The 16,867-nt window shown below is 43.3% G+C and overlaps 1 protein-coding gene across 1 annotated transcript in view; it reads left to right on the top strand.

Moving 5' to 3' along the window:
* The first annotated feature begins 587 nt into the window (after positions 1 to 587).
* The window catches only part of HHIPL1 (HHIP like 1), a 47,523-nt gene continuing 31,243 nt past the window's right edge, over positions 588 to 16,867 (top strand). The window contains exons 1-3 of the mRNA XM_089656354.1: positions 588 to 923; positions 8,161 to 8,807; positions 15,125 to 15,268. Coding sequence (XP_089512480.1) covers positions 654 to 923; positions 8,161 to 8,807; positions 15,125 to 15,268 — 1,061 coding nt within the window. The 5' untranslated portion in view covers positions 588 to 653. The remainder of the gene's footprint in view (positions 924 to 8,160; positions 8,808 to 15,124; positions 15,269 to 16,867) is intronic.

Genomic DNA, 16,867 nt, shown 5'->3' with positions numbered 1-16,867 from the left:
CAGTCCACCCCTGGTTGGGAGTGCAGAAGGTGGTGGTGGGGGGGTGATGGGGGTGCAGTAGGTAGGTGCTGCGTTGGGGGATGCAGTAGGTGGAGGCAGTGTTGGGGGTGCAGTGATGGGGATGCAGTATTGGGGTGTGCAGTTCCAGTAAGTGGGATGCAGTGCAGCTAGGTGGGGTGCAGTACCGGTAGGTGGGGTGCACTGTTGTGGGGTACAGTGTCAGGGGGTGCAGTGTCGGTAGGTTGTGTGCAGTGTGTGTGTGTGTGTGTGTGTGTGGGGGGGGGGTTGTGCAGTATCGGGGATGTGCAGTGTGGGGGGGGGGGTGGGGGTGCAGTGTTAGAGGGGGGGGTGGAGTGCCAGTAGGTTGTGTGCAGTGTCGGGGGGAGGGTGTGCAGTGTTGTGGGGGGGGGTGCAGTGTCGGGGAGGGTGTGCAGTGTTAGAGGGGGGGTGCAGTGCCAGTAGGTTGTGTGCAGTGTCGGGGGGAGGGTGTGCAGTGTTGTGGGGGGGGGGGGGGGGGTGCAGTGTCCCGTACACCGGCGGTGAGAGCTGAGCTCAGCCCAGGGGCCGGTCTTATTACATAAGCGGGGCTGTGCGGAGAGGGTCGGGCGGGGAGGGTAAAGTCCGGGCGGTGCAGTCAGTCGGGATCGGTGAGGATGGACTCCCCGGCTCTCTGGCTCCTTCTCCCGGTCTCTCTGCTCCTCTCCCGGCCGCCCCGGCTCCTCTCTCACCCTCAATGTCTGGACTTCAAGCCCCCGTTCCGCCCCCCCCAGGATCTGACCTTCTGTGTTCAGTACCGGGAGTTCGGCTGCTGCGACTCAGCCCGGGACCGGGCGATCCTGGACACCTTCTACCGGGTGATGGGCAACGTGGACGCGGCCGGGTACGAGCTGTGTGCGGCACATGTACAGGACATCCTCTGCCAGGTGAGGGGGGTCTATACATTACACCGTGCCAGGTGTGTGTGTGGGGGGGTCTATACATTACACCGTGCCAGGTGTGTGTGTGTGTGGGGGGGTCTATACATGACACTGTGCCAGGTGTGTGTGTGTGTGGGGGGGGGGTCTATACATTACACTGTGCCAGGTGTGTGTGTGTGTGGGGGTCTATACATTACACTGTGCCAGGTGTGTGTGTGTGGGGGGGTCTGTACATTACACTGTGCCAGGTGTGTGTGTGGGGGGGGGTCTATACATTACATTGTGCCAGTTGTGTGTGGGGTCTATACATTACACTGTGCCAGGTGTGTGTGTGTGTGTGTGTGTGGGGGGGGGGGGGGTTCTATACATTACACTGTGCCAGGTGTGTGTGTGTGTGGGGGGGGGGTCTATGAATTACACTGCCAGGTGTGTGCGTGGGGGGGGTCTATAAATTACACTGTGCCAGGTGTGTGTGTGTGTGGGGGGGGGGGGGGTCTATACATTACATTGTGCCAGTTGTGTGTGGGGTCTATACATTACACTGTGCCAGGTGTGTGTGTGTGTGGGGGGGGTTCTATACATTACACTGTGCCAGGTGTGTGTGTGTGTGGGGGGGGGGGGGTTCTATACATTACACTGTGCCAGGTGTGTGTGTGTGTGTGGGGGGGGGTTCTATACATTACACTGTGCCAGGTGTGTGTGTGTGTGGGGGTCTATACATTACACTGTGCCAGGTGTGTGTGGGGGGGGTCTATACATTACACTGTGCCAGGTGTGTGTGTGTGTGGGGGGGGTCTATACATGTGATCCGCAGCGAGCATCAATAATACGTTAAAGACACTCCAAACCCAGGTCAGCCATGCAGTGCATTTCCCATGCCATGTCTCATGATACAGAAGTGCCAGGTCATCCGGTCGCAGTGCGTTTCCAAAAGTCGTCCATGCACTGCTTTTGGTGCGCTGCGATTTCACTGCACAGATATGCATGCGAGTCGCACGGGAGCGCACGGTGCATTCCTGTGTGATTTCTGGGTTGAGCCGGCCCTTACAGTTCTGGTGACATGTACAAAATATGTGATGAGACAGCAGGAGACTCGCAGCGTCATATGGCCGAGGTTATCCTCAGGTCACCCTAAGTCCTCACGCACACGGGACGTTTTTACAGTGGCTGTTTTTGGCTTTACACATTTTTTTCTACAGCCAGTAACCCCCCAGCATGTTATCCTATGTGTCCATACACACACAGACTGGAATCAGCATTTTGTGGCTGGAAAAAAACCCCCCAGAACTAGTGAGTTTCAGGAGGAGTTTTTTAGCTGTAAAAACACTCTAACACTGAAAAAAGCTAAAAAAAAATGCAGTAAAACGCAGCAAACCAGTGTTTTTGGATTTTTTTGACCACCCCAAATTTTTTTCGTTACAAAAACGCTAAAAAACGCAAACGCTACTAAACGCGGCAAAACGCTAATGCAAAAACGCTTAAAAAAAGCTGAAAAACTCCGGTTTTTAACATGACTTTACACAGCTAATGTTACCAGCATTATCAAAACGCACCGTGTGCATGGAGCCTTAGCCCGGGTTTACATACATGCAGTGCGGTATATCACATGTGATTCGCACAGGAACCACACCGCAAACGTGCAGGACCCTTTTTTTGGGTCTGCACTAGAATCGGATCGCATGGGTATTCACACCTATGTGATCCGATTCTGCACATCGCACTGCGTTTTGCGGACCACTTTCAGGGTGTTGTTAACGTACACACCCGCAGCGGTTCGCATGAACGGGGTTCGACTCTGATGCGGTGCGGAATTTGCACAGAATTGCACCGCTGCGAATTCCACATCAGTGTGAACCCGGGCCAAAGGACCAGATCAGCATGATGTGAAGAATCCTATCACTGTGTCAATATTTTGTTACATATTTACTCTTTCAATACAAAAGCTCTCCTTCAGCTTTGCAGCACTACACAATGGTTGTGCTTTACTGCTGCATTTCACAATGCAAGTCTATGAGTCACCCGAGTCACAGATACTTCCACAACTGTCAAAAAGAACATGTAGTGAAGAATAAATACCCCGAAAATCCTAGCTGCCTTCTTGTTATGCTAACCCAAAAGCTTCAATACATTGAGTCACTGATCTTGAACAAGTATGCAGGAGGCGTGACTTTCCTTTGCCTTCACTGGCTGCATGCTTGTATTAGGTAAGTGACTTAGAAGTCCAAGGACAGATGGGTCGTATTTCTCTCAGCACAGATTATTTTTTAAGTCAAAGGGCTAAATCACAGGAGAGAGAGAGAGAGAGAGAGAGAGAGAGAGAGAGAGAGAGAGAGAGAGAGAGAGAGAGAGAGAGAGAGAGAGAGAGAGAGAGAGAGAGAGAGAGAGAGAGAGAGAGAGAGAGAGAGAGAGAGAGAGTTGTGCTCAAAAGTTTGCATCCCCTGGCAGAAATTGTGACACTTTGGCATTGATATTGAAAATATGACTGATCATGGCAAAAAATGCTCTTTTATTGAAGGATGATGATCATATGAAGCCATTTATTATCACATAGTTGTTTGGCTCCTTTTTAAATCATAATGATAACAGAAATCACCCAAATGGCCCGGATCAAAAGTTTCCCTCCCCTGGAGTGTTTGGCCTTGGTACAGACACACAAGGTGACACACACACATGGGTTAAAATGCCATTTAGAGGTTAATGTCCCACATCTGTGGCTTTTTAAATTGCAATTAGTGTCAGTGTATAAATAGTCAATGAGTTTGTTATGCAGGCCATAGATGGGGAGAAAACCGGCCGATTTTTCTTTAAAAAAACGAAAAATCGGTCGTTCCATTGTCCGACGTTACCAGGAACGGTAAAAAAAAAAAGAAAACGGCCAATTTTCATCCCGTCTACAGCCGGCAAAAAGTTTCCCTGCAGAGAGCTCCGCTATTTCTTTGACAGTTCTTTGACATTTATAGCGGTTGCAACAATGTATCTATTTGTATCCATTTAGGATACAGATGTTTTTATTCGGAAACAAATAGATACATTGTTGCAACCGCTATAAATGTCAAGGAACTGTCAAAGAAATAGCGGAGCTCTCTGCAGGGACACTTTCTGCCGGACTGGAATTCCTCCTCCTCCTCCTTTTTTATCGGTAAAAAGATCGGCCGATTTGCCCATAATTGCCATGAAAATCGGCCGATCGGCAAAATCGGCAGATTTTTTTCCAACTTTACGGATAAAAAAAAATCTGACAAAATACCGAAAAACGGCCGAACAATTAGCCCACTAACGATCCGAAAATCGGTCGATTTTATTTTCGGCCGAAAAATCGGCCGATTTTCAACCCATCTATGGTCTGCATTAGCTCTTACACGGAAGCACTGACTAGGCTAGATACTGAGCCATGGAAATCAGAAAGAACTGTCAAAAGTCCTGCGTAACAAGGTAATGGTACTTCATAAAGATGGAAAAGGACATAAAAAGATGTCCAAAGCCTTGACTATGCCAATCGGTACTGTTAAATCACCTAAGTGGAAAGTTCGGGGATCTCTTGATACCAAGCTATGGTCAGGTAGACCAAGAAAGATTGCAGACATAACTAACAGACGAATTGTCCGGGTTTCAAAGAAAACCCCACGGGCAACCTCAAGAGAAATACAGGCTGCTGTGGAATAAGATGGTGCTTTCTCACTAAATCCTTGCACTCACTATGGGTTTCCTTTTCACTGAATGCACAGTATATGGGCTTTGCATATATTTTCTCTCTGTCTTCATTTATTATAATCAGGGACAGACTGAAATACAGTGTTAAAGAATGTCAATTTTTTTCCATCAGGTAACTGCACAATAGTGGATATCGGTTTTATGCAGTTCTCTATTCCATCAGTGGGGGGAGCTCTAGTCTGTTTTTCACATTCTCATCTATTTCAGCTTTTAGCCGTGCCTAAAGAAGCCAGTTCTTTACAGGACTGGAAAACGTCTTCATGTATAACTAAAGACAAAACTTTTTTTTTTATTGTAGTTGTGGATAGAATGGAGAGGAATTACAACTCTGGTCAGGTTTTCATTTCTGTCTGTGCCCCCGTTTAGGAGTTTCACCCTCTCTATATGTCCTGTGTACGATTATCATTGTGATCCTGGTGACAACCAGGGATTCCCTTTCTTTGGAGGGATTTACTCTTACTTCCTGTTTTTTTTTTATGGGACAGGAAGTTATGAGAAATCTTCCAAATGGGACACAGATTGCAAAAATAAAACTGACAAGGGTTATAACCCTTCCTTACTCTATCCAAAAGGAAAAAAAAGTTTGCCTTTAGTTCTCCTTTAAGAGCAATGACTCTTCTATTATCAGATGTCTAAGTCACCAGTCACACCGCTGCGATTTAAAATCACGCGATTTGTGTGCAATTTCAGTGTGATTTCAGGTGTGATTTCTGAAGAGGTTATTGCTACTTGTGAAGATGTGCAACGATTTCTTGCAATTTGCAGTGCTATCTCCATTATATTCTATGTATGGTAAATCTCAACAAAAATGTCCTGCAAGAACTACTTTAGAAATCGCACTGCAGCAAATCGCACATATTAAGATACTGACATTCACATTCATTAGATGCAATTTCAGGTGTGATTTCAATTTGCAAATTGCACCTGAAATCACACCAGTATGACCGGGCACTAAGGTCTCTAAAGGTCAAAGGGAGCTGTAAAGAAAACTGCTCTGCTGTCTTTAGCTAACCTATATTGCTGTGAGATTCCTTTGTCGTTAATGCAGTGTTTCTCAACTCCAGTCCTCATGGACCCCCAACAGGTCATGTTTTCAGGATTTCCCTCAGATGAAACAGCTGTGGTAATTACTAAGGCAGTGAAACTGATCAAATCACCTGTGCAAAATAATGCAAATCCTGAAAACATGACCTGTTGGGGGTCCATGAGGACTGGAGTTGAGAAACACTGCGTTAATGAAACTCAATTGTAAAGCTTAAGATGGTAAAGATTGTGTGTATACACAGTATGTGTGTTATTTTGTATGTATAAATATTTAACAGTTTAAACCCCATAAGCTTCAAAGCCCAACTCCAGGTAAATTTATTTTTGTTTTTTTTTAAAAAAGTACCCAGCCAGTCTCCAAAAAAAAAATGTTTTTCTTTTAGTACCTCTTCTCCACCATAAGTTGTCCTCAGTCTTCTGGTTTGAACAATGCCCAGCATCATTCAACCTGAGAGTGGAGAGCATACAGTACAGTGAGTGCAGAGCTTCTTAGACCCAACCCCCGAGGGAGCGTCGTTTTCCAAAAGAGGGATATCAATTGTTGGGCTGCGGATAGAAAGAAACGTAGCAGACTTTTCTTCTGCGCAGCCATTGAAAATCACACATATTAAGACACTGACATTCACATTCATTAGATGCAATTTCAGGTGCGATTTCAATTTGCAAATTGCACCTGAAATCGCACCAGTATGACCGGGCACTAAGGTCTCTAAAGGTCAAAGGGAGCTGTAAAGAAAACTGCTCTGCTGTCTCTAGCTAACCCATATTGTGTGAGATTCCTTTGTCGGTAATGAAATGCTCAATTGTAAAGCTAAGATGGTAAAGATTGTGTGTATACACAGTATGTGTGTTATTTTGTATGTATAAATATTTGCCCAACTCCAGGCAAATTTATTTTCGTTTTTTTTTTTAAAAAAAGTACCCAGCCAGTCTCCAAAAAAAAATGTTTTTCTTTTAGTACCTCTTCACCATAAGTTGTCCTCAGTCTTCTGGTTTGAACAATGCCCAGCATCATTCAACCTGAGAGTGGGGAGCATACAGTACTGTGAGTGCAGAGCTTCCTAGACCCAACCCCTGACGGAGAGTCGTTTTTCAAAAGAGGGGTATCAGTTGTTGGGCTGCGGATAGAAAGAAACATAACAGACTTTTCTTATGCGCAGCTATTCAAAGTCGCACATATTAAGACACGGACATTCACATTCATTAGGTGCAATTTCAGGTGAGATGTCAATTTGCAAATCGCACCTGAAATTGCACCAGCATGACCGGGCACTAACGTTTCTAAAGGTCAAAGGGAGCTGTAAAGAAAACTGCTCTGCTGTCTTTAGCTAACCCATATTGCTGTGAGATTCCTTTGTCATTAATGAAATGCTCAATTGTAAAACTAAGATGGTAAAGATTGTGTGTGTTTACATATATATATATATACACACACACACTTACAGTTTAGACAGACACAGTAGTTTACCAGTATTAGCATTAGCAGCCAGGTCACTATCTGCATAGAATTTGCACATTCTTCCTCTGTGTAGATTTCCTCCTATGCTCCAAAGATTTGCCGGTAGGTTGCTTGGATCCTGTCTAAAATTGGACCTAGTCCGAAATTCTACCGAGCATGCCCAGGTTGGCTGCCTCACCTCCCATGTACCCCAACAGCAATGTGATGAGCTTTGAGCCCCCAAAAAGAAAAGTACTAGAAAAATTGATTAAATATATATATACACAGTATGTGTGCTATTTTGTATGTATAAATATTTAACAATTTAAACCATATAAGCTTCAGAGCCCAACTCCAGGCAAATTTATTTTCGTTTTTTAAAAAAAAAAGTACCCAGCCAGTCTTCAAAAAAAATGTTTTTCTTTTAGTACCTCCTCTCCACCATAAGTTGTCCTCAGTCTTCTGGTTTGAACAATGCCCAGCATCATTCAACCTGAGAGTGGAGATCATAGAGTACTGTGAGTGCAGAGCTTCCTAGACCCAACCCCCGAGGGAGCGTCATTTTCCAAAAGAGGGGTATCAATTGTTGGGCTGCGGATAGAAAGAAAGGTAACAGACTTTTCTTCTGCGCAGCCATTGAGAATCACTCATATTAAGACACTGACATTCACATTCATTAGGTGCAATTTCAGGTGAGATTTAAATTTGTAAATCGCACCTGAAATCGCACCGGTATGACCAGGCACTAAGGTTTCTAGACCCAACCCCCGAGGAAGCGTCGTCCCATCACTCTGCACTCACATATGTCAGTGTCACTCTTTACATCATAGAGGAATGCCTGCAGCCAAGAGACGATCTGAAGAGCAAGGGCCCTGGTGTGTCATATGACCAGCCTGAAGGCTTCGGAAAACAGTCAGTATGAAAAATTAATATTGCAAAATTGTTGAGGGGGGATGGGGGTGATAAAATTGATACAAAACCATTTTAGTCTCCCTCTATATTCTTATCAAGCTTTGTTTTTATAATTGTGTTTATTCCCTGTGTCCTCAGGAGTGTTCTCCCTATGCGGCTCATTTGTTTGATGCCGAGGACCCCGCAACCCCCGTAAGGACCATTGCAGGGCTTTGCGAGGATTATTGCGCTGACGTCTGGAAAAAATGCCAATCCATCTTCAGATACATGACATCTGACAAAGAGCTGTTGTCCTTGGAAGGGAACATGGCAAAGTTCTGCCGCCACTTGTCGCTGGATGACGTTGACTACTGTTTCCCGCGTTTGCTGGTGAACACGAAACTGAACAAAGACTTGGGCTTGGTGACGGCTGACTCAGAGGGCTGTCTGCAGCTGTGTCTGGAAGAAGCGGCCAATGGTCTTCAAAATCCTGTGGCCATGGTGCACGCCAATGACGACACGCATCGGTTCTTCGTGGCGGAACAGGTGGGCCTGGTATGGGCCTACCTTCCTGACCGTTCCAGGCTGGAAACTCCATTTTTAAACATCTCCAAATCTGTCCTCACCTCTCCCTGGGAAGGCGACGAGCGAGGGTTTCTAGGAATCGTCTTCCATCCAAATTTTAAGCACAACGGAAAAGTCTATGTTTACTACTCGGTAGAGGTTGGCTTTGATGAAATCATACGAATCAGTGAATTCAGAGTTTCCTCTCATGACATGAACATGATTGACCACAGTTCCGAAAGGTAATTTTCCACACATTTTTCACGTGGCTGCCCGGCAGTTTTTTAAATTATTAACGAACGCTGGTGCTCTGGGCAGAACGCCACCTGTCTGCAACCTCCGCTCTGGAACAAAAACATGGACTTTGTTGCCAAATTGGAAGGAAGGTTCTCGGAAAAGTGAATGCCAGGAAAAAAATGCTAGATGAGTAGCTTGAAGCAGACCACTTATTAGGCAGCCCCCTACAACCAGATTAAGTAAAAATAAATGAAAAAAAAAATTCAGAGTAAAAAATAATCTGCTTGCACTTTACCACCATATTAAAAAGTGCTAGCTGAAAGTAAAAAAGAAATAGAACTTAAAAGAAAAAATATATATATGTATTTCCCGTTTAGCCAAGCTTGTTCCTTGCCACTGTATTAAAAATTGCTAGATGAAAAGAAATTAAAACTCAAATAAAACAAATAAATAATTCCATTTCAGCCGAGCAACATGCACTTTAGCAACAGAATAAATACGTAATAGCTGAAAGGAAAAAGGAAAAAAGAACTGAAAGAAAAAAAAATATATACTCTTTCACTCAGGCATGTACCTTACCACCAGATTAAACAGTGCTAGCTGAGAGTAAAAAAGAAATAAAAAAATTAAAAGATAAAAATAAAATAATAATTCCCTTTCACCCTGGCATTTTCACCAGAAGTAAAAAAGTGCAAGCTGAAAGTAAAAAGAAACAGAACTTAAAAGAAAAAAAATATATATATTTGCCGTTTAGCCAAGCTTGTTCCTTGCCACTGTATTAAAAATTGCTAGATGAAAAGAAACTAAAAACTCAAATAAAACAAATAAATAATAATTCCATTTCAGCCGAGCAACATGCACTTTAGCAACAGAATAAATACGTAATAGCTGAAAGGAAAAAGGAAAAAAGAACTGAAAGAAAAAAAAATATATACTCCTTCACTCAGGCATGTACCTTACCACCAGATTAAACAGTGCTAGCTGAGAGTAAAAAAAGAAATAAAAAAATTCAAAGAAAAAAAAATATTACTCCCTTTCACCCCAGCATGCACTTCAGCACCAGAATATAAAGTTATAGTTGAAAGTAAAAAGAAAAAAAATTAAGGAAATTTATTTATTTTTTAAATTCCCTTTTACCCCAGCTTGCACCTTATCACCTTATTTCAAAGAAGTGTTACCTGCAATGAAAAAGAAATACAACATTCAAAGAAAAAAAATTAAAAAAATCCCTTTCCCCTAACATGCACCTTACTACCAGAATAAAAAGTGCTAGCTGAAAGTAAGAAAGACATAAAATTTTAAACAACAACTTTCCATGCACTCCAGCATGCACCTTGCCACCAAATTAAAAATGGCTAGTGGAAAGTGAAAAGAAATAAAAATGTTAAAGAAAATAAAATTCCCTGTCACCTTGGCATGTTCCTTATCGCCATTAAAAAGTGTTAGCTGAGAGTAACAAAAAAAAAAATTAAAAGAAAAGATAAAAAATAAATTGTGCTAGCTGAAATTAACATTCAAAGAAAAAAAAATTAAAAAATATTTCCTTTCACCCTAGCTTGCACCTTAGTATCAGAATTAAAAGTACTAGCTGATAAAATTGACACACAAACCATTTTAATGGTATTAAAGGTGACCTTTCCATTTCAGTAAGAAGCAACTCTAAATTTCTGAACCTGTCAAAAAATTCAATGCACTATGCCTGGCAATCTGGAGGCATGCTGAACAGAGCTGGTGTATGGACTGCCTCCAGAATGTCATTTCCTGCTTGGTGGGATTGGCTCAATGATTTTCTCAGAAGTCTGCACTACGATACAGGTACAGTTTTATGCATCCCCTGCAATAGGATGTTAACCACCTCCCATCCGGCCGTTGTATATAAATGGCCGGAGGGTGGCAGTGCAGGGTCGGGTGGCCGTTTATAAAAGGCCTCCCCGGCCCCTGCTTGTGCGCGCTCCCTGGGAACGCGCAGCACCGCGATCCGGTGCCTGCTGTGTCCTCCGGACACAGTGGAACACCAATCGGCGTAAGTGACCACTGTGCGAGGTCCCAATCATGTGATCACTGATTAGCCAATCAGTGATCACATGCAGAGTAGTAAGCAAGATGTCACTTTTGACATCATTGCTTACCATGTGTGAAATCTGTGAATGATCACAGAGGTCACATGGTACAAGGCTATTCATAACAGCCTTGTACCATGTGACAAGCTGTGACCAATCACAGCTCACACAGTATTCTCAATGGCTGCAAGAATGCAGCCAGAGAGAAGGAGGAATGGTTGCTTTTACAGCCTTTATGGGTGTAAAAGCAATCAGTGTAAAAAAAAAAAAATCTTCATCATCTCCCACAAGTAGTACAGTGTCACCATGGTGACGCTGTACTGCTCGGGTGACAGTATGTTAAAAAAAATAAAATAAATAAATAATAATATAAAAAAACTAAAATAAAAATGTAAAAAATGTTTTTTAAAAATTATAATTTTTGGTTACAAACTAAATTGGGTTATTTTTTTTTACTAAAAAGATAACTGAATAAATTTTGGCCAAGATTTATGATGAAATATTATTTATTTGCAAACTTTTATAAGAAAAACACTTTTTTTCAAAATTTTTGGACTTTTTCATTTATATAGCAAAAAAAAATAAAAATCCCAGTGGTGAATAAATACCACCAAAATAAAGCTTTATCTGTCTAAAAAAAAATGCTAAAAAGTTGATATGGGTACAGTGTTGCATGACCGCGCAATTGTCATTCAAAGTGTGATAGCGGTGAAAGCTGAAAATTGGCCTGGGCAGGAAGGGGGTAAAAGTATCCGGACTGGAAGAGGTTAATTGCTGTTTGGATACCCCCTAAGGGGTAAGTACTTCTGAAGGGATACAGACACAGCAACGTTCCTCTTTAGAACACTGAGAGTGCACCAGGTGATTATAATGAGTGCAGACCCTCCCATTTAGGCCCCTTTCACACTGACCATCCGATCGGGTCCGTCTATCAGTTTTCCAGGTGGACCCGATCGGACCATTCATAGACCTCTATGGACCAGGGGCATCTGATCTGATCCTGTACGCCAAAAACAGACGAATCGGATGACAGTGGGGAGGAGACGAACAGGTGGTCCTTTTCCATCCGACCGCCCCATAGGAAAAAGCAGGCTGTGCCTGTGTCCGCTCTGCAGCAGCAAAGCGGACACAGACCTGTCATCCGCTTGCTCAGCGGGATCCCCTGCTTAGCCAATGGATCTGCTGGCAGGTCCACCCTGTCTGAAAGGGGCCTAATGCCGGCCATACACCGGTCGAAATTCGACTGAATTTTCGGACCTAAGAATAATCGGCCAATTTTCACTCTGTTAGTGGGTCAATGGCACCGGACGATTTTTGTGGTTCCTCCCCTTTTCGGTGATCGGGCATGTTGGAAAATTTGTGAAAAACAACAGATTTTCGACTCAATGATGATCAAATCGTACGATCGTTTTTCCGAAAAAGCATATGCGCATGAGCCGTGACCTGGAAGGAACAGACGTTTCGCCTGTTATATGGGGTGAACTTTATGACTTGGTTGGCCAATTTTCGAAATCATTGATGGCACCATCGGACTACTTTTTCGATTTTCGAACAAAAAATCATTTGGAATTCGGTCCATGTATGGCCTGCATAAGAATCAGTCTTGCAAGACTGTCGAGCAGACAGCTTTTCTTCAGAGCAGAAAAAGGTAAGACTCCGCCACAACATACATCGATCACCCAGAGAGGATTGTACATGGACTTTGCATTTGCATGGAAGGTGCACTTTAAAGTGAAACTTTTATGTCATAGAAAACTTGCTAAGAACACTACAAAACTGCAGGCACCTTGTGCGGAGGCGGGGTCTGTGCACAGGAGGGGGTGGGGTTTAGTGCCGACTTTGCCAAAAGTCAAGTCTTTGTATAAAACCTGAGCTAAAATTCCAGGGGCCCCACAGGGAATAAAGATTATCAATGGATATCAGCAACTGATCGGTTCAAAGCTGAATTTCCTAAATAAGGTAAACATTTATTTTTAATAAATTATGTTTTATTGATTTGGGCAGAAAGACATTACAGAACTCATACATATTACAGTAGACCTAAACCCTAACTCATTGACAGTTGCCTTGCTAAAGTACTGCTTATCATAAACAATTGCCATTTTTAACAATGTAATACTTTTTTTCGATCCTTTGCTGCAGCTCAGTGCTGCGGATCTCCTGCAGCCTCTTTACAGCCACTTCATGTCTACATAAACTCCAGTAATGGCTCCAGAGCAGGTTTCCTGATGGTGACAACAGTGGACCATGCCTGTACAAAGTGTGTTAAAAATGAATGCTTTTAGTCTCCACTGGAGATCCGTGTGACAACACAAGAGCACAATTTGGAGACAGGTACAGAGCGTTGTCACTTCATAACAAGAAGTACCTGTACAAGGACCTTCATGTAGGATCACTAAGGATTCTTTCAATGAAAGATACAGATTTAACAACGTTGAAAGTGACCTTGAATTTGCATTAACAGCGTATGGGAAATATACCTTACCAATCGATCTGTGACTGCTGCCCCTCTCTGCCAATCCCTTCATTGGCTTCCACTAACCCAACGTATAAAATTCAAAATACTAACCACAGCTTGCAACATCCACAACACTGCCCCTAGCTACATCGCCTACCTCATCTGCAGATATCGTCCAAATCGACCACTCCGCTCCTCCCAAGATATCTTCCCCTCTGGCTCCCTCATCACCTCCTCCCACGCTCGCCTCCAAGACTTCTCCAGAGCCTCTCCCATCCTCCCACGCTCGCCTCCAGGACTTCTCCAGAGCCTCTCCCATCCTCCCACGCTCGCCTCCAGGACTTCTCCAGAGCCTCTCCCATCCTCCCACGCTCGCCTCTAGGACTTCTCCAGAGCCTCTCCCATCCTCCCACGCTCGCCTCCAGGACTTCTCCAGAGCCTCTCCCATCCTCCCACGCTCGCCTCCAGGACTTCTCAAGAGCCTCTCCCATCCTCCCATACTTGCCTCCAAGACTTCTCCAGAGCCTCTCCCAGCCTCTGGGACTCCCTCCCACAGTATTTTCGGTCAGCCCCCACCCTGTCTGCCTTTAGGCGATATTTGAAAACTCATTTATTCAGGGAAGCCTACCCCACCTCCACCTAAGAACTGTACTTGAATCACCTCCGCCAAATCATCCCCTGCAGCTATCACCGTTTGTATCACCTCCCCCTTCCTTTAGGGCTCATGTACACTGTAGCTGATAAACTCACATTTAGGAGCTGTTCAGCGTTTTTTTTCAGCAGCCCCTGAACTCTCCTTAATGTTTTCCTACGTGTCCATGTACACATCATCGTTTACAGGCAGTTGAGTTTACAGTCGTTTTTTTGAACACAACAAATTTGTGTTCAGACATTGATTTTATCAGCGTTTCAAAGCAAAAGGTGCTTTTCAAGTTTTCAAGGTACTCAGATGGACAAAACACTGAACACAGGATGTTCCTACCAAGCTTGTCACACATTGTAATGACCATTCACACCTCAGACCTCTCCCACCCTTGGAAACAAAAGATATGTTAATGACCATTCACACCTCAAATTCTTCATGAAGACCCCCTGCCAGGTGGCCTTAATGACTCCCTCCACCAGACACCTTTCCCTCCCTTGGAAACAAAAGATATGTTAATGAGCAACTCACACCTCAGACCTCTCCCACCCTTGGAAACAAAAGATATGTTAATGACCATTCACACCTCAAATCCCTCATGAAGACCCCCTGCCAGGTGGCCTTAATGACTCCCTCCACCAGACACCTTTCCCACCCATGGAAACAAAAGAAATGTTAATGAGCAACTTACACCTAAGCTAATGTCAACACATACTGCTGTCTCTGCTTCTACTTTCTGTATATCTCTGAAACAGTCTGAAATAGTTAATAATTTACCACTTTTCAGTGCATTTTGGGCATTTGGGAGGTTCTCCTGTGCTTATCTTTTAAAAAATGCTTCTAAACGCAAACACGCATAAATGTGTTATGCAAATGCAGCTAAACAGATGTTTTTTAACCTACGTTTTCCAGCAGTCAGTTTCCATCGTTCAGAAACATCCCGTGTACATGGGGCCTTAGATTGTGAGCTCATTGTGAAATGTGTTGAACTGTATTGTCTCCCATTATATTGTAAAGTGCTGCGCAAACTCTTGGCGCTGTATAAATCCTGTATAATAATAATAGTGGTTAGGTTTACATCTGCTACTATTAATACTTTATTATTGGTTCCAGCCCTCTATGTTTTATGCTTTGTTATATATTGTCTACATATTATTTTAGGATAATCCTGGAGGTGGAAGAGCCAGCGTCCAATCACAATGGCGGAGAGGTGTTGTTCGGAGATGACGGCTATCTCTACATATTTATTGGAGACGGAGGAATGGCTGGAGATCCATTTGGGAAGTTTGGGAATGCACAGAACAAGTAAGAACATTCACTGATGCCCTAAGGGAACTTGTACTAAGTGTATTCATAATTTTATGTTTCAGCTATTTATCCTGGGGGGTCTCATTAATTCAGAATTCTTGCTTCCGTTCTGATTGTATTGCAAACGCACTTTTTCTGTGGACTGCTGAACATTTTTTAACCACTTCAAGCCCAGACACTTTTACCCCTTCCTGTCCAGGCCAATTTTCAGCACTATCACACTTTGAATGACAATTGCGCGGCCGTGCAACACTGTACCCATATGAAGTTTTTAGCATTTTTTTGAGACAGATAAAGCTTTATTTTGGTGGTATTTATTCACCACTGGGATTTTTATTTTTTTGCTATAAATGAAAAATTCCAAAAATTTTGAAAAAAAGTGTTTTATTTATAAAATTTTGCAAATAAATATTTCATCATAAATTCTGGCCAAAATTTATTCGGTTATCTCTTTAGTAAAAAAAAAAAAAATAACCCAAATTAGTTTATAACCCAAAATTATAATTGTTTTAAATTTGTTTTTACATGTTTATTTTATTTTTTTATATTATTTGTTTTTTTTTTCTACATACTGTCACCCTACCAGTACAGTGTCACGGTGCCATGGTGACACTGTACTACTTGTGGGGGGGTGATGAAGATTTTTTTTTATACTGATTGCTTTTACACCCATAAAGGCTGTAAAAGCAATCTTTTTTCCTTCTCTCTGGCTGCATTCTTGCAGCCATTGATAAATACTGTGAGAGCTGTGATTGGTCACAGCTTGTCACATGGTACAAGGCTGTTGTGAATGGCTCTGTACCATGTGACCTCTGTCATCATTCACAGATTTCACACGTAGTAAGGAATGATGTCAGAAGTGACATCTTGCTTGCTTACTACTCTGCATGTGATCACTGATTGACCAATCAGTGATCACATGATTGGGACTTCGCACAGAGGTCCCGTCCGACAATTAGTGTTCCACTGTGTCCGGAGGACACAGCAGGCACCGCTCCCAGGGAGCGCGCACAGTCCATAATGGCGGGCGCCGTTTATGAACGGCAACCCGCCCCTGGACTGCCACCGTCTGGCCGTTTATATACAGCGGCCTGACAGGCAAGTGGTTAATATTAGGTGGTTGTAGAGGAGGAGGATGAAAATGTAGAGCTTGACAATTAATTTAGCAAACCGGACACGCCAGTACTAATTAAATGGTATACTTATTTATGACAGGTATTTATATTGCACCGAAAATTGTATGGACCGCTTTACATACTGCGCATTCACATCAGTCTCTGCTGCCCAAGGAGCTTACAATCTAACATTCCTATCTCACATACATACACTACTAAGGGCAACTTACACAGGAGCCAATAAACCCACCTCATATCCTCCAGATGTAGGAGGAAACCCACACAAGAACAAGGAGAACATACAAACTCCATGCAGATAGTGTCCTGGCCGGAATTTGAAGCAGGGACCCCAGGGCTGCCCAATCATTGACTATACCACCTAGCACAGAGAGAGATGCATCTGTTGGGAATTTAGGGAGTTTTCTTTTTACAAAGAAAAAACTTCAAATAGGGATTGTGGAGGAGTAGAGCGATTTTGCCA

The sequence above is a fragment of the Staurois parvus genome, unplaced genomic scaffold (assembly GCF_062004578.1).
Source record: "Staurois parvus isolate SC_StPar_1 unplaced genomic scaffold, SC_StPar_1.0 ptg000026l, whole genome shotgun sequence".
Classification (NCBI taxonomy): Eukaryota; Metazoa; Chordata; class Amphibia; order Anura; family Ranidae; genus Staurois; species Staurois parvus.
The sequence above is the reverse complement of the archived record's forward strand: the minus strand, read 5'-3'. Positions and strand labels throughout refer to the sequence as shown.